General features: G+C 32.0%; 2 protein-coding genes across 2 annotated transcripts in view; both read left to right on the forward strand.

Annotated features, from left to right (window-relative positions):
* Positions 1 to 22730, forward strand: part of LOC145330596 (uncharacterized) — a 147286-nt gene that overhangs the window by 102387 nt on the left and 22169 nt on the right. The gene's annotated exons all lie outside the window — the stretch shown is intronic.
* LOC145330595 (uncharacterized) overlaps positions 1 to 22730 on the forward strand; it is a 47290-nt gene that overhangs the window by 23085 nt on the left and 1475 nt on the right. The window contains exons 2-3 of the mRNA XM_080175229.1: positions 12252 to 12379; positions 12795 to 12881. Coding sequence (XP_080031355.1) covers positions 12252 to 12379; positions 12795 to 12881 — 215 coding nt within the window. The remainder of the gene's footprint in view (positions 1 to 12251; positions 12380 to 12794; positions 12882 to 22730) is intronic.

Below are 22730 nucleotides of genomic sequence, written 5' to 3' on the forward strand. Positions count from 1 at the left end.
AATTTACAATGTTCCCCTCCCTGTGGTATATATTGAATTATGTATTAACATACCAATTTCCTGTCACTGATCAATACTATCCCTGTTACGCTTTTGTCCTGTTATTATATCAACAAAATCATCTTCGAAACCGACTAATATCCGCTGGATTAGAACCGGTTCAATACTAAAAAATTATATATGTTATCGTTTTTTCCAGTTTTCGAAGAAAATACAAATGTACAAACATAATATTAAAACCAGTTTTGTTAGGCCCGTGCCTTCGGCATATAGGGGTGAACAAAACTGATTTTAATCTTTACTCCCTGTCGACGTAATTATTAATTTAATACATTTTATGACATAAACAAGTTTGTGTCAGTATAAAGCCACTAAGTTTAACTGGGAGTTGTATATCTTACTATGTTATTGATCGATATTTTATATTACTTATCTATCCATTCATTTGTAAGTATATATGATTATACTAAACCCTCTTTTTAAGCTTTTTCATTTTATTAGCTACTTTAATAATTCGCTTGTATTTTACGGAAATAGAGATAACAAAAAAATAGCTTAAAGCCACCGCTAGACTTAGATTCAAGATTTAAATTACCTTAAACCATATTTATACCTATAGATAAATCTCCTAATTGGTTCAGTGGTTAGCAAGATCTTAATGGTGAATCTTCAAAAACGTTACTATTTTACAAAATAGGTCATAATTTAGCTTTTTTAGGAGGCTTTTCCTGTGGACATACGTTTGTAGCAGCGTGTATGGAGTTGCTACGCTTTTTAGATAATTTCTAATTCTTACAGAAATTTCAAAGCAAATTTGAATTCGATAGGATATGCCTATTCTATGTGTCTTAATTTACAACTAGCGGCTTCACCCCTAGCCTCTAGGGGCAAAGCCCCTAGAGGTATAATTACATCTTTTATTACCTGGAGATCCCCCACTCCACCACTATTTAAATAATTTTTTAAAAATGGCGGGAGGATTTTTTGTTTTTTGGGGGGGCTGGGGGTGTCCCACCCCCCAAGAAAATAGCCTAAAACCACCACAGGACCAGCAGGTATATTCCCTGAAGAGTAGAATCCGATTGGTTCAGTGGTTACCAAGATCTTAAGGGACAGACAGACGGACAGGCATCATTCTAATGGACGGAATGACAGACACGCCTGATTTGTTAAAAAGGTCATGCAGTTGAAACAAATACTCTAAACCTAAACAAGAGCCATAAAGTTGTAGGGAAATAAATACATGTATGTAATGTATGTACTAACTTACACCTCAAAATTCACTTTTATTCGTGTTAAAGGGTTCCCATTCATAAATACCAAAATTTATAAATTGGTATGTTTGATAATAAGATCTCGCAAACGACTAGATCATTTGGTGATTTTATAGATTAACATAAGGATAAGACAATGAACGATGAATAATATGTTCATTGTTTATCCCCCAATAACAAATTTTTCCCCTTCTGTAGATTAAATTAATGGTTGAAATTTAATATGAGACCTACGATTCAAAGTTTTTAAGCCAACAAATGAAGGAAGGTGTTTATAGATCTTATTTAATGTGCTCGAATTTCTTGCACGATCGACATTTGAGCTAAGACTGTCAACTATAAACATTAACCTCACACACACACAAACACACCTGAATTTATTCTAAATACAGATCACGTTCTTTTTAGTGTGGCTGATTCTGAAATCATCCAACGAAAAGACAATCACATCACTTGTTTAAGTATTTAGAGCTGATTTATTAGAGTAATTTTTAGTGGACAGTTGCTTTAGAACCAATTTTGTTCTTGTAGGGCTTGTGCAATGTTTTTTCAGGGTTTATGGGTTCATTTTACACACTTACACACACACACACACACACACACACACACACACACACACACACACACACACACATATCTAAGAGGGAGGGGACAATTGGATGTAATTATACTGGTACCCAATGTTTCATAATCCTTTTCTTATTTGTTAGCCAAACATTTTTTAAAATCTTGATTGAAAGGTACAAAATACTAATAATTTTAATCCATTAATTGCACGACATTTGTCTTGAAGTTCTAGGCTAAAAAATAAAGGTTTTTCAAATACAATTTATGATAGACATCTGATTTATTGTGTGCAGATTCTTAAGATTATTTGTCACATATAAACATGAAACAACCTCAGCAGTTGGACTGATTCTTAACTGCTTATTAAGTTGCTAAAGTATCCTGAAGTCACGCTACTTATGGATATAATAGTTCTTGTTTAAATGGAAATAAATTTTACAAAGACAAATATGTTGTTAAAATACAAGATTAACGTCAACATAAAACCAAAATAGAATTGTTAGACCCCCAGCTTTTAGGGGTACTTTTGCATTTTACTACAACTGTCAATATTTTAGGTCCCTATTTTTAAAAGCGAAGCTTTTCTATAATTAGGGTCGGTCCGTCCGTCCGTAACGGATAGCTTTTTTCGTTAATTTAGGCATGTTAGAATTGTCCTATCGATTTCAATTTTGCATGGTGATTCCTGTAGTAGTTAGGTACGATTTAGAAAGCGTAGCAACTCTATAATCGTTACCAGAATGTCCGTACGTCCATTTTAAACTTGTTGTTTTTTTTACATTTTTAATAACAATTTTTTATGTGATAAAATCATCCGATTGATCTCATTTTATGATTACTGATTCCTATAACAATAAGGTACAATATTATGAGCGAAGCATCTATATAATTAGGTATTAAAAATGTCAGTATGTTCTTAAACAGTATTCTGTAGGTATTTAAGAAGTTTTGCAACAAATTTACGTATAATTTTGTCAAACCTTATATTTTCATATTTTGTATATTCAGTTCTGACACTCAACAAAAGTTAATGTTCGTCTTTCATATCGTTTCAGTGCTTTTATGGATGTTGTCATCCTTGTTTTTGTTTGAACTCTGTTTGTCCTTTTGGATTTCATTTTTGAATAAATATTCTTTATTTTTATTGTATGTTATTTTTATTATTGTGGGGGAGCAGGGGTGTAGAAAAATAGCCTAAAACCATCCCAAAATTATTTACTGATACTCCAAATTTCTACTTTTTTTATAATTATTGCTAAAAGTATTGTATTTGAACATAAAGTCTTGGTTTAAAAACATTAAATTTACTAAAAGCCTAAGCCTAGCTACTCCAAATAATATGTAAAAATAGACGTACAGACATATCTGTTCATCATTTGAACGTATAAGCTTCGCTTCTACAAAGCCAGGACGGGTCATCTCAAAAAACGCCTATCTCAGAAACATATTGTATAATATTCACAATACCTTCTTAGACTGAAATGTTTCACTACAAGACAATTTTTAAAAATGTAGTAGGCATTTTATGAAAAAGGCGTTTTTTGAGATAGGCGAATTCTGAGATGGGCGTTTTTTGAGATAGGCGTTTTTTGAGTATAGCCGCCAGGACATGAAAGACGGAAGAGAAAGCTGAATGGGTGTATGTATGTATGTAGGAGGGTGTAGCCATTTATGCAGTCCTGGCCTTAAATATTTTAATTATTCCTTTGTGTTTATGTATCAGGCTGAGTATTAGAATTGTTAATTCGTTGTAGCTAAAGTTACCGTATAAAAGATGTTTTTGAGGGGGGAGGGGGGGGGGGGGCGGCATTTATCTTGGAAGGGTGTGGTGGTAACCTTTCCCAAAATAGTTAGAAACCTTTCTAATATCTTTTTTTTTTTGGGGGGGGGGGTTGAATTTAGGACGACTGATTGTTATATTTTAAAATGTTGCGTGTCTTTGCCGTTTTTAAAATGATTTTCAAAATATCTATTGCTATTACTATTAGATTTAATTGCTTTTATAAAACAATACCAGAAAAGACAACAAAGTTTTTATGTAAACTAATCTTATAAAGTTGACTTTTACGATTAAATAATTTTTAAGGCCCGATCCTGAAATAATTTATCATTCATTTTCTGCACAATCACATTCACAAAGCAAAGTTGGGACTTTAAGGACGTTTTAAGGAAGCGGCTAACATTATGAAATAGTATGTCAATATTTAGATTATTTTGTTTTATCAGAAAAGTTTTTAAAATTTTCTTTTTAGCTTTAAATATTAAATAAAAAGATATAAATTGAAAAATAAATTGATTTTGCTATTAAGTTACTTTTTATATTTTGTATGATAATCCATGTACAGTATATGTTAAAATAGGAAGGGTTTATTATTTACGGTTTATATAGACTCATTTCGTTGATATTTACTATTTGTCATGTGTAAAATTAGCTTTAAACTTGCCTAGGAATTACTAGAGCCTTCATAAAAATTACAGTTAGATCAGTCCTTCCTTTACACAGATCTTAAGTAACCTAAAATGCGCCCCTAGTATCTAGGGGATCTGTATTTTAAAATTAGAGAAAAGCAGAAAAATAGCCTAAAACAACACCTGCGAAGCATCCCTAAAATGAAGAACTCAATCGGTCTTAAGGTTATGGAAATTCTTATGCATCAGACAAAACAAACATTACTACTTTATATAATTTAATCCCCCCCCGCCCCCCCCCCCCCAACACATCCACTTGATTTTTTTTACATTTTCAATAAAATACGGGCTGTAAATAAATGTATAGAGTACATAAAAAGTATAAATAAGTAAATTGTATTGTGAGGATGTCGCGGGCTCGAACCCGGAAATGATTGAAATCTAGGTCAGAACTTCCGATGAGCATTTACAACAAGGCACACAAATAAATCAGTGGCGTGAGGAAGAGGGGGGTTTACCCCCTCCCCTCTTAAAATAACATATTAAAAATCTGTTTACATTTTTTTATCAACCCATTAATATCAATATCAATTATCCTGAGCCTTCGGCTCTTCTGTGCTAACAAAACTGGAATAAATCTTTAAATTTTGTATTTTAATATCCGCAGAAAGCTGTCTGTAAATATTATGCGATAAACAAATATGAAACATATTGTCTTGAATTAAGATAGTGAATAGATAGACAGACAGAAAGGCTGTATTATTTCAATGAAATATACTGTTATATATGTATTGTTCATGCTTATTTGCTAGAAAGATTAATATTTTAGATAACTTTTAAACAAAAATATAATTTTAAGCCTTGATATAAAATTGTAATTTGACAATCTCATTATTACATATTAAGCAGTTTTGACGCTGACATAAGTCATGTCCAATCGCTAAAGTAATTTATGTGCAATTTTTTAATTTAATTGACACACAAACGGACATACAATACATACATTCTAATTCCAACAAAGCTACGATTTAAAATTTTCTTTGACCTCAATAAATAATCTTAAATTATAACAATTAAATCAATAAAAATCGTCAGTGTATGACAAAAGCAAGGACAATTGTCTTCTTAGTTAGCGGAGCAATAAGATCTTAACAATATTAAAGAGAAAGAACAGCAAAGTATTATACAGCAAGAAATCTATTTTGATTAAGCCAATAAGATTATAAATCTGTATTATTGTTAGTAACTATCTTTAAGTAACTGTTCGACGGACGAGCTCTTATATAAAAAGCTGCATTTTTTAAGATAGGAAAAATAAGGTTTTATTTACTCAGTATGCCGAGCATGTAAGCAAGTTAAAAAAGTACAAAGCCAAAAGTAAAATAAAATACGGCTTAAAAAAGTATAATTTTTTTTAAACATTTAAATACCTAAATAAACCTTTTTTAAAGATAAATGAAAAACTCAAGAAATATGTATTCACTGTACAAAATCGGAACCAGAATTTGCCTGTCATCAAAAAGATTTTGACTGTATGAACCTTTATATTATTTTTCTGTTTTTCAAAAAACTTGTCTCTTATGCTGATGTCAAAAATAGAAATTTAAAATTTTAACTTCAATACGCAGTTTAGTTACGCTTTTCAATAAGGTTAATTATATCGTTAAAACTTTTACAAAATTTATTTTTACAGACATACAAAAATAAGAAAATAATACTTTAACAAACTTACAGGCCTATGCTACAAATGTATAGAAAAACCTTCGCTTATGATAAGGGGAGGGGGGGACAAAATTTGACCTGCGTTTTACGCAATCTATTTTTGATTTTTTGAATAGGATAACAAATTATTTAGGCACATGCTGTAATAATAAGCCACCCCCCCCCCCCCTAAATCCTACCAATGTTATTCATTATTAAATAATAACCCCCCCCCCCCCCTCTAAGCATCCCTCGATAATTAAGGATGATTTTTTAGAGGTTAAGAAATAATAGGAAATAGAAATATCATATTTAGCTACTTAAGGCAGAAATTTGTAGTTTTTTAATTATCAAGGGGGAATGGGGGAGACTTTAAATCACACTGGTACCCAAAGTTTTATAAACACGTTCCCCAATCAATTTTATAACCTTTCTGTATGGTATCCCCCTATAAAATTGCTAACCATTTGTGATGTTAGCCTGTTAATTTAGCAATTTTGGTGTTTTTACAAAAATACTAATATAATCTATTAAAAAAGCATTATTTTTCGAGTTTAGTTACATAAAGTATTGTGACTTTAGTAGTCTTGATTATCTATTTGAATTTTACCATGTGATTTTATCAAAGTTTTAATCATCTTGTCATTGCTGCACTATTTAGCTTTAAAAATTTCCTTGTTTTTCTCAGTTTTGCAAAAACATACGGAAATTATAGCATTTGAAAAAGAATACTTTTACTGAAAAACATTATAGATAGAAAAACGGGATCTATAGTCAAAAAGCCACATTAATGTGACTGAAATGTAACAGGCTAGGTTTGGCTGAAATTCCATTGTAATTTACTGTATTTTATGATTTTAGAACCCTAATAATCTTTTGGCAAATAAGGGGGGTAATTTTCAGGGGAGTGGGGTTATATAAAAGGACAGGTGTTTCGAGGTTAGGGAAGGGAGGGCTTGAGTCTATGGGGGGGGGGGGGATAATGGTAAGCAGGTGCACAGGAAAAACCTTATCAAATTTTAACCCTCCCCCCCCCAAAAAAAAAATTAATACCTTACCCCTACTTACAAGTAATTTGTAATGATACCATTTTAGAAAAATCTATCAAAAGTTTCTAATTTGCTTAGATGTTTTATGCATACATACAATGTTGCCATAATTTGGCAGGTATTGGCTATAAATAATAGCAATAATTTTAGCTTTAAACTGATGTTTTAAGAAAACACTAAACGAGGGGAAGTCAGGTAGGTAAACCATGAAAAAAATTTCTTTAAATTTATTTCTCGTATTCATTCGAATCCGGTGGACAGGAACCTGTTCTCATCCATACGAAAAAACTATGTCTAGCATCGTATTATATCCAGTTTTCTACGAATATAGAAATGTACAATCATAAGATTAAAACCAGTTTTTTTAGCCGGTGCCTCCGGCACCTCGGGGCTAAAAAACTAGTTTTAATCTTATAATTGTACATTATATATCCGCGGAAAGCCGTTTATAATACGATACGAGAAATAACTATTAACACAAATTGAAAGTAAGTTTGTGTATTTTCAAATTTGATAAGCAGGTTTTAAGCTATTTTAACACCTTTTTATTTTTATTTTGTAACTTAAATATTTAATAAAAAAAAAACTGTTGTCATTTTTGTATGTACATTCACAAACACATATTATATACACATCTAGCTTAGTGTTTCATATTTGGAAAAAGTCACAATAGCTGTACTAAACCTAAAGTAGTAAGGTTTTTGTTCGTTAAGCTCTTTCTAACCTCTAAAAATGATTGGAAAGTCTTTTATTTGTTCAGGGTGGCTTCAGGCTATTCTATTTTTTAAAAGTCTTGAGATACTTTAGTCTCCTCCTTTCTCAAGATGCTATGGGCGTAGTCGCTAGTAGCAAATATTTATTAGAGTTGTATTAATTATGATAGTAAAGTTCAATGTTAGGGGCAGTTTTTGCTCATGTATTAATATGCGTTTTTGATGATTTGGTAATGCAATAGTGCGGTAGTTATGGAACACCATTTTTCATATCATTTTACAGGTGTTTTTATTTTATTTTTAATACCTTTTTTAAGCCGACAAGTAGTGCAGCAAAATTGAAATTGAAATTAAATCGCGAATTATTTTTGCATAGGTATTTGTCATTTAAAATATTTATTGGGACATTTATTGCAAGTAATAATGGTACCCAAAGTTTTATAAACAAATTCTTTCATTCATTGGCTTAAGGGGTAATCATATGATTATTGGTGTTGTGCATCAATTTATCATCCATTGTCTTATCCCTTAAGATCCCTGCATTTATCCAATTCGTTTATTTAAATTAACTTTTTATCAATTCTCTAAAAATCGATAAAATATTAAGAAAACACTTGAATTAAAATCAATATTAATCTATTTTACATATGTTATAGTGGAGTAAAATGCAAAAATAAAATTTTATCTATAATACAAAGTAGAATGATGTCTGTCTGTCCGTCCGTCTGTCCGTCTGTCTGTCCGTCTGTCTTTCCGTCAGTTCCTAAAGATTTAGGTAACCACTGAACCGATCGGATTCTACTCTTCAGGGTATATACCTATTGGTCCTGTGGTGGTTTTAAGCTATTTTCTTGGGGGATGGGACACCCCCAACCCCCCCCCCCCAAAAAAATCCCTTTTTCATTTTTTTAAAAATAATTTGCTGAAGATTTCCTTGGTCCTTTTACGAATTTCGCCTTAATTTTTCTTAAATCACCTCTTGGGGCAAAGCCCCTAGAGGCTATGGGCGAAGCCGCTAGTATAATATAAAAAATATAATTGTGTACAGTAATATCCAACAGACAACCAACAACCTTTGTCTTGAAGTCCTAACTGGGCAAGTTTATAAGTTGCGCCTGTTTAAGGGCCAAAGCATTCCACGTTCTCTTACAGTTAACATGACATGCCTAACATAGAAGCACCATTTTTAACGTCTCTGGTATAGCGCAGTGTTTTCCAAGACTCGAACCCAACTCCTCCCCGACATAACAAGCAAGCCGACAAGCTGTAAATCAATTATCTTCTCTCTCTTAGATTACTAAGTCATAGAAATCCTACAGACAATCAGAATTACAGACAAACCGACAGACAAAACCACTCACACTTAAATATAGTGCCCCAAGGTTGTAAGAGTTATCAAATACACAGACACACAATTACACATACACACACACACACACACATACACACACACACAATCACACATACACAATCACACATACACACACACACACACATAAATGATTGTTACATATGATAGAACATTATGGATTCGTGTCCTAAAGGATTTGTTACCATAAAGTTGAGAAATAACTGATTTCAATCTAAATATGTCAATTTGAAAATAGCTTGAAACCTGCACTTGATCTAATATTTAGCTTTTGTAAAATTACTGTGCCTCTTAACTGTTTTTGAGATCTTAGCAAACACACGAATAATCATCTACTTTAGTATATTAGTTATTAGCTTCACACCTATTATGCAAGGGAAGAAAACTTAACTACTTTATATTATAGAGTAAAAAGGTTAAAAAAAGGTAAAATCAATAGCCAAAATATAAGATGTGTTTATTTTTGTGACCTTTTCGTATTTTTGCCTCGTTCTATATAGGCGAGATATAAAGTGTGTTAACACTGCCGCAAATTGTCAAATCAAGTGTATCATAATTGCAAAACAAAATAGTTCTCAAAATTTTCAATAACCTTTTCATATTCGTTGGCTTTACAACTTTGGGGACTTTTTTTATTAAATTGGGTGATTTATTAACTTGCGTGTTCAACGTTTCAACCACTAGTTTTTATCTACAGAAGAGGTAATTTTGTGTGTTATCATTAAGTGTTTGTAAATAAATTTATCGGCCATTGTCTTATCTCTTTAGATCCCTGGGCTGCTCAGATAATGTGATACGTCTGCGGAATTAATGGCACACCAAATATTGAATAGAATATTATTTAATCTGGGACATGTAATATATAATAATAGCAGCTGCGCCCCTAACATTTTATTCCTCGAATTTTGTGGGTTTTACGAGTTGACTTATCCTTTCTCAAAATAGATATCTAGGATTTTCCAGTATGGCTTCGAAACTGCTTGATATCCGCTGGATGAGAACCGGTTCTATGCCATACTGAAAAATCATATATAACATTACATCGTATTACAGACTATTTTCTACGATTATTAAAATGGAAAATCATGAGATTAAAATCGGTTTGGTTAGCTCTGAGAGGCCCAAGGAAAGCTGTCTATAATTCGATGCAATAAATAAATAACTTTATTTTCAGTTCTATTCAATTTCTTCAAAGCCTCCATTTTAAATGATTTTAGTTGACTGTGATGATTTTTGGTCTACATGATGTATCATTGACTAGATAGCGTCATAGTAGTTTGTCTGTCTATCTGTCCATCTGTCTTTCTATTTGTCTATCTTTATATCTATGTTTCTATCTATCTATCTTCCTCTCTATCTATCTATCTTTCTGTCTATCTATTTGTCTATCTTTCTGTCTATCTATTTGTCTATCTATTTATCCATCTGTTTGTCTGTCTATCTATTTATTCATCTGTCGTATCTTTATATATTTCTTTTCATCCGTCTGTCTGTCTATATATCAATTTATCGTCCATTGTCTCATTCTTTCAGATGAAGGTTGGATTGCCGTACCAACACAACTATAAAGTAGCAACTCTACCAAACATATGTTTCACAGGGATCTAAAGGGATAAGACAATGAACGTTATATTGTCATACACCCCCAATCACGATAAACAAAATTAACATAGACGTAGAGTAATTTTATCGGTTGGGAAGTTTGTACTCAATCCAACGAATGAGAGATAGTGTATGATAAAACTTTAGGGATCAGAATGTTTTCAATGTCCCCCTCCCTCCTCCCTAAAATATTTATCTGCAGTATCTCTTACTGCTAATGACTTTATTATGCTTTGTGTTAAAAACTATGATTAACAGTGTTTTAAAGTCAAATACTGTAAAAAAAAATATACATTTAAGAAAATGTCGCCAATCTAATTAAATGAAAAAGTAGTTTCAGCTAGAAAAAAACCGGTTCTGACTGGTACCTCGTAGAAAACTTGAATAATTTTTTTTGCGGGTACCCAAAGTTGTATAAACCTGTTGGCTTAAAACTTTGAGAACTTTTATAAATCTTGATTGGTTGGTAAAAACTAGCAGTTTCCTCTTTTTTGCCAATAACTTTAATCTACAGGTCTGCGATAATTTTGATTATCATCATTGGGTATTTATCGCCAATTGTCTAATTCCTGTTTCTACACTTTTAAAATATTTTTTACCGTTTAATTTAAAGATTTTGAGAATTGTTTTTATTAGTGTGTGAGTTCTTTTTTCTTTGTATGCAGTCTTTTTTATGCCTTTTTAGTAGCGCAGCTATTCCAAAATTTAAGTAAGTCTGTACATCTGTCCGATATAGTCATGTTATGAAAATTTTCCATAAACTAAAATAATGTTAAAACCAAAAATGTCATATTTCATGATTTATTTACAATAACAAAATATATTATCTTAATTTTTACTACATATATATTACTTCTTTTTATTTATTAAAATATTATTAGCAAGTTGTTGAGATTTTCCTAAAAGGCTATTTACTCGTTATTTTAAATGTACATCTTCAAGTTGAAATGGATTTAAATTAATTAATTGAGTGAGAGAACTTTTATATTCTTTTACAGTTTTTTTTGCTTTTTTCTTCTCTTTCTGTCTCTTTTTTTTCTTTTTCTCTATCTATCTCTCCTTTCTTCTTATCTCTTTTTCTCTTTTCTCCTTCTTTCTTATCTCCTTCTTTCTTTCTCTCTCACTGTCACTCTATCTCTTTCTTTCTTTTTTCTTTCTTTCTCTATCTTTTTCCCTCTCTTTCCATATTTAATTTCCTTTTTTACACTTTTTCATTAAAAAAAAACTTATTTTTGGATGTAATTAATTTGTCCGCGTTTTGCGTGTAAAAGTTTTAAATTAGTGGAATAACAAAAATTGCCAAGCGCGGCCCTTGGCGCGGAAAGTGCAATTTCCTTTCTGTAGTGCAAGGTTGACTGTAAAAAGTCCAAATATGGATATTGTCGGCATTAGCCTTAAAGGAGCGAATCTACTCCATACTTATGCTGAATCAGGGTTAGGTTTAGACTTCCAGCTGATTTTTAAAATTGTAAAGGGTTGATTTCCCTAAGGCCTACATGCTGCCGACGCGCAGCTGCCGAACTCGGTTTAATCAATCAATCAATTAATAGTTTTTTTTTTATTTCAGACGGCAGAGATGCGGCGCTGGTGCTGGTCCCCCGCTGTTGCAAGAGGATGAGACGAAGCCTTGCTGCGGAGTTCTCGTATCTCAGTCCGTGTCTATCAGATGGTTCATTGTTATGATAGCGTTTGTAGGTCAGTAGTGCACCATATAGTAATATATCCATTTACTTATCAATCTATTAACCTATTTACCTATCCATTTTTGTTATTGTCTATTCATTAACTATAAATATAACAAATGATTTGTTTAACTATACCATCATCTATTTATCTATCTTACAATCTATCTATCTATCTATCTAGGTATATGTTGTGCCGTGGTAGGTACTGTACTTGGTGCTATGAAACTATCTATTTATCTAATTATCTATCTATCTATCTACCTAATTATCTATCTAACTATCTATCTATCTACCTAATTATCTATCTATCTATCTATCTAGGTATATGTTGTGCCGTATTAAGTACTGTATTTATTGATATGAAGCTATCTATTTATCTAATTATCTATCTATCTATCTACCTAATTATCTATCTATCTATCTAGGTATATGTTGTGCCGTGGTAGGTACTGTACTTGGTGCTATGAAGGCGACGGGAAGAGAACATCTGACTGTTTCTTTGCTTATGATAGGTAAGCATTAATTATAGAGTATCTTCGCCCTTAGCTCCCTATATATAATAAGCTGCTACGCCCCTAGAGGCCTCTAAGATCAGCTGTTTACCAAAAATATCCGCTATGCGGCGCTAAGGAGGTGGTACCCTCCCCCCAAATAGCTATAAACCTTCCCAGGACCAATGAGAAGCTACAATGTAAAGGAGAACCTCAGCGGTTAGCGAGATCCTTCGATACAAACAGACAGACATACGTCTATACATCCAAGTACTTATCTATAAGGATTAGTGCAACTATACTCTATAACTAAGAAATGTCCATCCATTAGGATACCAATTGAAACAAAAAAATTTATTGCTATTCTATGTATGTATTAAATTGTCCTTATCTATTTAATAGGGCAAATAAATATATTTTTCTTAATAGGTTAAATAAATATAATATCAAAATAACCTATTTAATGCAAGTCGAATAAATAAAAATTGATAAGAAATCTATGAAACGGGTAACTAACGAGGTTATAATTATAACATTTATAAAAGCGAAGCTCAACAAATTAGACGGTCAGTCATGCGAACCGTAACAAATATAGAAAAACAACGAATTTAATTCTCAGGATTATGCCTTAAAAGGACATACTAACATTTATGTACTAGATTATAGAGATGATTTGCTTTTAATAGTGTTCCCAATCATCATAGCAATCAATAATTCAAAAATTTTAGGAATAGAATAATTATATCATATGTATAGAAATCATGTTTAATATGGACATACAGACTTTATAGTTATGATTATAGAGATGCAACGCTTTCTAAATTGTACTTAAATCTTACAAGAATCAACATGCCAAGTTTTAAAAGAATAGAATTACCCTTTTGGTTTAATTATAATTCTACTTTGATATGTGGACTCGAAAACAATAACCTATTCTTATACATATTTAAAAGCGAAGGTTTTCTACGTTTATAACAAATCTGTACGTCTGTCTTAATGTATAACCTTCATGCTTACTTAGCAACTGTTGAATCATTATAAAAAAGGTCTTACTTGAATTGAAATGTCCTATGAGTTAAATTAACTTTTTTTAATGGTTATTACTAGGGTGATTAGGTGCTTGTGTTTGAATTGGTAAGCTTCGCTTTTGTGAATGTTTTCATCCATTTTAATCTTTTTATAAAATGGACATTTTCTATATTTAGCAAAAACCATGTAATTGTTCTTGTGCCTTGTTGTAAATCTGTATGTATTTCTGTCAATTTAATTTTCTGTTCGTTTACTTAAATATAATATTAATATTACTAAAATGTCTATCTGTATCTTTCTATTTATCTATGAATATGTTTGTCTGTCTATTTATAAATCTATCTTTATCTTTATGTCTATCTATCAGGGATCGGAAGCCGCGCGTAAGCCGCGTATAAGCCTCATTGAAATCTTCATTTTATCACTATAAAATTCAGCTGGATGTATAAAACTGCTCTTTAGCAGACAATCCTTCTTTCTGAAATTTCATTTTCTGCTCACAAGCAGGTTTAATACTGAGGCTTATGCGCGGCTGAGGCGCGGCTTCCGAACCCTGCTATCTATGTACTATAATTAATTGATCTATCTATCTAATATCTTACTTAATATTAATCAGTATTAAATAATAGTTTGGACAGTTAAATTCCCAAACAATTTTAATAAAATACATCTAAAATATTTATATTAACAAGGATGACATCTTACATTGGATAGCAATCAATTTAGGCGGTAAAACTCCTTTTTTAATTTTTAAAGTGTTTTCAGCATCTCGGGGGGGGGGGGGGGAGCCCTAACCCCTCAAGGGAATGACTCAAAATAATATCACGAAAAACTATTTTTTTTATTATAAATGACTTATACGAAGACTACAATTTTCTTTGGACTAATCGGACATAGCAAATTTTAGAGTTGCTATGCTTTTTCGAGCAATTTTAATAAATTATCTTCGATATTGTTGTTAAATATAACTGTCGGTCTATATGTAGTATATAGTTCTTATCAGGGAAGGAGGGTACAATGGTCACTATTATTATACTTGTATCCAAAGTTTTTACGTTCCTTAATTCGTTGGCTAAACAGTGGTGGCTGGCATACAATTTTGATTGGTTGGTTCAAATTATCAGTGTAAAAACTTACAAAAGGGGAATCTTGTCTTTCATCTATAGTAGAGATATACATTAATTCATCGTTCATTGTCTTATCTCTTATGATCCCTGATTTCTTATACATTTTTCATAATTGTTTTAAGATAATATAAATCAATTTTATTTTTATACTTTTCGTATTATTCTTGTTTTTTAACGATTTTGATAATTTTTCAATTTTTATCAAAGTTTTTAAGAGATTAAAGATTTAAGCCCTCCAATTATGATAAACAAATTTACCTCTTATGTAGATTAATTGTTATTGGTGGCAAAGTATAGACTGGTACTTTGTAAAAACCAATCATAATTCAACTCAGACGAATTTAGTTGAGTGTCCAAACGTTTTAACCACTAAATGTAATCTACAGAAGGGGTAATTATGTGTATCATCAATGGGGATATACATCAATTTATCGGCCATCGTCATATCCCTTTATATCCCTGCTCCCGTCCCATGGGACTTTGGATCGAAGCCATGTAATTTATTTTTGATAGGGAAATTAATTTCCCTTCTTCATGATTTTTTATATTAGTCACGATTCTACTCCGTAATTTTTACTTGTCCGTTTGTACATTGGACGGGTAGCTCTTAATGCATATTAGAATTGTCCTCTAAATTTCTAACTTAGCATGATGATTCCTTCAACAGTTAGATACAACTTAAAAGAGTTGCAATTCTAAAATCATTACCAGAAATTCCGTATGTATGTACATCAAAAGTATGTTTTTTTTAAATGACTTGTTAACAACAATTTCTACATGACATATTTTCCTATTCATATGATTATTGGACTATAAATACATTATAATCTTAATTCTAAATAAGTTTGTAATTGCTGCGCTACTTATAAACTTAATTAACCTAGTTAAAACACCATTAGTTTCCCTAGGTACATTTTTAGCTTTATTGCATTTCCGTAAAAGTACCTTCTTAAATTCAGGCTTATTTAAAATGTTAGTAAAATAAAGTTAGCTTCTTAAAATGTATTTTTATTTTTATTGTTTATTATTAGATTTCAAAAATTTAACATAAAATAATTATGGAAATGGTAAACATGGATTTTCTTTACGGGTTGAAAATAAGTGGATGAAAAATAGATTACCTTTTTAATAACAATAATATTAGTTTAAACAAACCCCAATGATAGGTTTTATCCTCCCCCTCCCTCCTTGTAATAATGTTTTTAATAGCGAATTTTCTCCTATAATTCACTTTGTCAGTCCGTCCGTCAGTATATATTGCCACGGGGCTATGGTAAAATGTGATTTTAAAACCAATTACATTTGGACATCAAATAAGAGCTTGGTATATAGGTAGATAGGAAGGCAGTGTTTATTTAAGATAGAAAGATAGAAAATTTAGTGTTTATTTTGCCTCCCTCCCACCTTTAAATGTTAAAATGTTTATTTAACCTAAATTTTAATAGCGAAGCTACTTCATGTTACATTAATTGCATTTGTCCGTCCGTCGGAAACTACACAGTCTAGACTCTGTAGTATCTTCACAGTCTAGAATTTACATAGCCTACACAGTCTAAACTCTACAGTATTTACACAGTCTAGACTCTACAGTATCTAAACAGTCAAGACTCTACAGTATCTACACAGTCTAGACTACAGTATCTACACAGTCTAGACTACAATATCTACACAGTCTAGACTCTACAGTATCTACACAGTCTAGACTCTACAGTATCTACACAGTCTAGACTACAGTATCTACACAGTCTAGACTCTACAGTAATTATACAGTCTAGACTCTATAGTAGCTACATACTCTAGACTCTATAGTATATACATAGTCTAGACTCTATTGTATCTACACAGTCTAGACTCTATAGTGTCTACACAGTCTAGACTCTACAGTATCTACACAGTCTAGACTCTATAATATCTACACAGTCTAGACTCTATAGTATCTACACAGTCTAGACTATACAGTAACTACACAGTCTAGACTCTACAGTAGCTACATACTCTAGACTCTATAGTATATACATAGCCTAGGCTCTAAAGTATATACACAGTCTAGACTCTACAGAAACTACACAGTCTAGTCTCTTCAGTATCTACACAGTTTAGACTCTATAGTATCTACACAGTCTAGACTCTATAGTATCTACACAGTCTAGACTATACAGTAACTACACAGTCTAGACTCTACAGTAGCTACATAGTCTAGACTCTATAGTATATACATAGTCTAGACTCTACAGTATCTACACAGTCTAGACTCTACAGTATCTACACAGTCTAGACTCTACAGTATCTACACAGTCTTCGCAATACTGTATATTATAGTTCTTTTTCAATCTACAATATTAATTCGGCATCAAAAATAGTCTATATCGACTTTATGACATTAAATAAAGAGGTACATGTTTGTATTGCTGCACTACTTGTTGCCAAAATTATCCTTGTTAAATTCAACAATTAAAGGTAGAAATTTAGATTTTAGCTCTACAAATATTAAATGTGTAAAGAGGTGTGGGGATTAAGGGATAAGTTTATAATCAACAATCCTTTCTTCCACCTAAATCTGCGTCACATAGGCTATACTGCAGCTATGTCAGATGCGTGGTTTTACCATTAAAAAAAAGGGAGGGAATGCATTTATTGCCATGAACATTTAGGACTTTTAGACAAAGTTCTTGCAATCAAAGGGTTGATTGTCTACTGTAGTAGGGATATTATTGCTTTAAGACCGCCTGTAAAGGTTTATAACAACCGTCCCCAGAGGTATTATTAGGTATTACAGTACTTCCAAAGGCAGAATTGTAAACTTTGCACTTTGGGGGTATGATTTATTTATCGTTCTATTTCTTTATTAATGACACAACACTATAGGTATTGTACTTAGGAACAGCTGCTATTATATTATAATTTTAACACTTGTGTGCTGAAAATATCAGGAATTTGGGGATATGACAACGGATATCAAATATTTTTTAAAAAGAATTTGGGGGTGATTCTTTTTTGGAGGTTGGTGGTATCCTCCCCAAAACAGTTATAAACCTTCCCACGATATATGAAAAGCTACATTGTAAAGGAGAACCATATCAGTTGAGCGGTTTCGAGATCCATCAGTACAAACACACACACAAGTATAATAGTATGTTATTTTATCGTCCATATCCCCTCCTTCCCTGAACAATATACATGACAATAACCCGTCTTCCTCTAGACTGTCCAAAAACAATTTTCATCAATCAAATATTTCTATAAATTTCATTATGAATTAAGATGATTTTGAAGGTTAAGTAAGTAAAGGCCCACAGGGTTAGAGCAACCCCTAACAAAAAAAACACAGAAAAAGTGGTTTTGATATATTTACTTATACAATTGTGATCTGTTTTAAAAGTGTTGCCAGCCTAATTCGAGTGTTAAGCGACCTTGAGGGGTTAAAAGATGGCCCGCCCTAAAATCTATTTCGCTCACAATTATACTTTTAACTATCCATCTAATTTTTGTATTATCTATCTTTATAAAATACTAGCGGCTACGCCCCTAGAGGCCTCTAGTGGCACTTTAAATGTTTTTGTTTGTTAAAGTTTACGATAATTCTTTATGTTACGGATACCTCTTAATGTTACGTTGAAGTCTCCCAGATTTTAAGAAAATTTTCAATTTTTTGTCATTTCTTTTGGGAGGGTGGTACTGCCCTCCCCCAAAATAGTTAAAAACCTTCCCAGGACATATGAGAATCTACCCTGTTAAGGAGAACCCGATCGGTTCAGCGGTTAGCGAGATCCTACGGTACACACAGACAGACAGACAGACAAACATCCTGTTACTTTAGTATAAGGATAAATAAAACTTAAAAAATAGACTTAAACTTGCTAAGAACCAATATTATTCTTCCATGAAAATGATTTACCATCAGTAATTTAAAGATTTTAAGTAGGGTTGGGCCGGATATCCGGTGTGGCCGGATATCCGGCCGGATAGTTTCAATATCCGGCCGGATAGTTTCAATATCCGGCCCAACCCTAATTTTAAGAGACCGATAGGCATTTCTTTGCTTTGTTACTTTTGATGCTAAAATTGACATATACCAGTAAAAGCTAGTACAGATTATAAACGCATATTACCATGTAATAAGCTAACTTGTTTAATACAAAAATTCAAACGAAAACAAGGATGACAACATCCACAAAAGGCATAACTAGAAACAATTGTTGATGGACATTGGACAATCAGACAAAGTGACTTATAGAGCAGATTTTCAAAGGTCATAAAAAAGAGGAAGATGAAAAGAAAAAAGAGAGGGATAAATAAACGAAACCTTTGCATGAAAATAGTCTTTGTAGTCTGACCGACAGACTGACAGTTTCGTACTAGATCTTCTTTAAAAATATCTAAAATAGTAGCCGAGAAAATAATAATTCTGACGGACGGACAGACAGACGAAAAAGAAAACTATAGAGTATCAACACTACTAAAAATACAAAGTTGCTACGCAACCTAAAACGCAATTTAATCGTATTCATTCGAATCCGGTGGATAGGAACCGGTTCTCATCCATACGAAAAAACTATGTCTAGCATCGTTTTATATCCAGCTTTCTACGAATATAGAAATGTACAATCATAAGATTAAAACCAGTTATTTTAGCCGGTGCCTCCGGCACCTCGGGGCTAAAAAAACTAGTTTTAATCTCATAATTGTACTTTCTATATCCGCGGAAAGCCGTTTATAATACGATGCGAGAAATAACTATTCAAGAATATGTACCATTGGTTTATAAAAGGTGTGCATTTACTTACACATAGAATCACATACTCATTGTGTTTTAGAATCGCATAAAGACGTAATTGCAAAAATAAACAATCTGGGATATTAAATTATGAGGGAAGAGCGGATTATGAGGGATCTAAAGGGATAAGACAATGGCCGACAAATTGATGTACCTCCCCAATGATGATACACTTAAATACCCCTTCTGTAAATTACAATTAGTGGCTAAAACGTTTAAACACTCAACTTTATGAACCAACCAATTGAAATTAAATAAAAGTCCCCAAGTTTGCTAAGCCAACGAATAAGAAAACATTATTATCATTTGTGTCATAATATGCAATTCTGCTGATTTTATTTAGCGGACGGGAATGTTTAACATATAAAAAAATATTACATAATCGTCTTACATGATAGGCCTTATTGAAAAGCTTTATCTTTGGACTGAGAGGATAGGTTATTAATGATAAAATCATTCTTATATGATGAATTTCATTTTTACCTGTACAGAGAGCACCTGGAGGCCTGAAGCTCCGGAACCTGGAGGCCTATCTAAAAATCTTAAATCTTCGTGAAATTCATCATATAAGCATGATTTTATCATAAATAACCTATCCTCTCAGTCCAAAGATAAAGCCTAGGTGACAGGTTTACGCAAATGTGTCAAAACTCCCCCCCCCCCTTATTGTCTTATCTATCAATAGATTTATCTTTATTTCATCCATCTATTCATTCGTTGAAATCTATTTTTATTAAACATTAAATAAATCTTTTTTAATTAAAAAAGTGGAGGTCCAATTTTCAAACTAAAAGAATAATACACGTATACCTAAAAGTAATAAGGTATTAAAAAGACCTAATAAATTATACATTTTGTTTAAAACGTACTAAATCAATTATGTATGATTTCGTACAAGAAAATCTACGATTATGTCAATAACCAGCACAGCAGTAACAAGTACAAGAATTTTAAAAGAGCATATTAAATGATGTTTGTAAAAATGTACAAAAAATAAGTGCCCAATTTTGGTTATGTTATGTAAGACGTACTTTTTCTTATTTCCTGTTTTTGTTCCTAGGCCATTTTATAGGCAACACTTGTAGACAAAGGCACTAATAATATTAAAAACACTAGCGGCTTCGCCCCTAGCCTTTTAGGGGCTTTGCCCCAAGAGGTGAAAAAAAAAATTTGGGCGAAATACGTAAAAGGACCAAGGAAATCCCCTACAAAAAAAAATGGGGGGATTTTTTGTTTTTGGGGGGGTTGGGGGTGTCCCACCCCCCAAGAAAATAGCCTAAAACCACCACAGGACCAGTAGGTATATTCCCTGAAGAGTAGAATCCGATCGGTTCAGTGGTTACCGAGATCTTAAGGGACGGACAGACAGACAGACGGACGGACAGACAGACGGACAGACATCGTTCTACATTGTATATAGATATTAGATAACGAACAAGGATGACAACATCCAACAATAAATATCATGGATGGACAGACGAACAACGTCAGTTATAGAACAGATTTTCAATGGTCGTTAAAAAATGAGATATTATGATCACAGAAGGGGTAATTTTGTTTATTGTGATACAGGTTGTACATCATTGTATCGCCCATTGTCTTATCCCTGAAGATCCCAGTATCCTTGCCCTTTTTTTGTGTACAAAGATGTTTTTATATTCTTAAAACAGTTAGTGTCGTTTTTGCTGCTTAAATCTATATATGTGTGTGTCAGAATCTAGCTAGTGGCTCTATGCCTTTTATAGTAGCGGACCTACTTTATAAGTAGGGTAAATACGTTGGTAGAACTGTATATTCACAGTCGAAACTTTATTAAACAGAATTTATTGTTAGTTATCTGTTCTTTAAAACTAAAGGTACTTAATATTATATGGCAGCTGAATTAATATTGATATTATGCCTTGTGATAAAATTTTAGAAATGTTAGTTTTATTTTGATATGTCTTTTTTAATGACTACTTAAAACTTATAATGATGTTTATACTTTACTTCTACAGTTAAATAAAGTTAGTTTTTCATTTAAAAAACAAATTTTGCTACCAAAGGCATTTTGTAATATTTTAAGTATTATATAAGTGTAATCTTGGTTATAAGAATTAAATGGTATATGGTTTAGAAAGGTATGCGATGCGATACTGTTAGGTATGCCCAGAGACGGAGGGCACATTGGATTGTAAATTGTCCAAGTCCCCAAAGTTAAATCAAACATTGTTTCTCATTCGTTGGCTAATAACTTAGGGGACTGTTCTTGGTTGTACAAACCTTCAGTGTTTAAATTTTTCCACCATTATTTTGATCTTCAAAAGGGATAATTGTGTTTAATGTGATTTGGGATATACATCAATGTATCACCCCTTAAGATCCCTAAGTTTGCCTTTAAAATACTTATTCAGACGAAGAGACAGACAGTGTTCTACTTTGTATTATAGATAGTGTTAAGCAAAATAGTATTTTCATAACTAGTGAAATAAATCAAGTCGACAGCATGACTGGGTTTGATTTAAAAAAAAAACTAACATGAAACTATAATACTAGATAAATTCAGTAAAATTTTCTTCATTAATAATTAGATATATTATTTTGTTTTGATTAAAATATTTGTAAAAGAAAATATTCGCTTTATATGAAAAACATTTTTTACTGGATAGTAAACAGGAAGAAAGTCAGCAATAGTTTTTTTACCCTAATAATAGAATTTTTAGGAAGTAGAAAACCAAACTGCTTTATTTTTATTTACAATCTATAACCAAAATTAGAATAAAAGAATAAAAGATCTATAAAATATATAAAAACATAACATTTTATTATATTTAAAAGGGTTTTAATACATAAACACTCTCCCCACCCCCCTTTCATTTTTTTTTTTTGGGGGGGGGGGATGTAAATTTAATATATCCCCATCCTAACCCTAAGAAGAAAGGGTTATAAAATAAAGATTGG

This window comes from Acartia tonsa, chromosome 10, assembly GCF_053477335.1.
Source record: "Acartia tonsa isolate MP-2025a chromosome 10, ASM5347733v1, whole genome shotgun sequence".
Lineage (NCBI taxonomy): Eukaryota > Metazoa > Arthropoda > Copepoda > Calanoida > Acartiidae > Acartia > Acartia tonsa.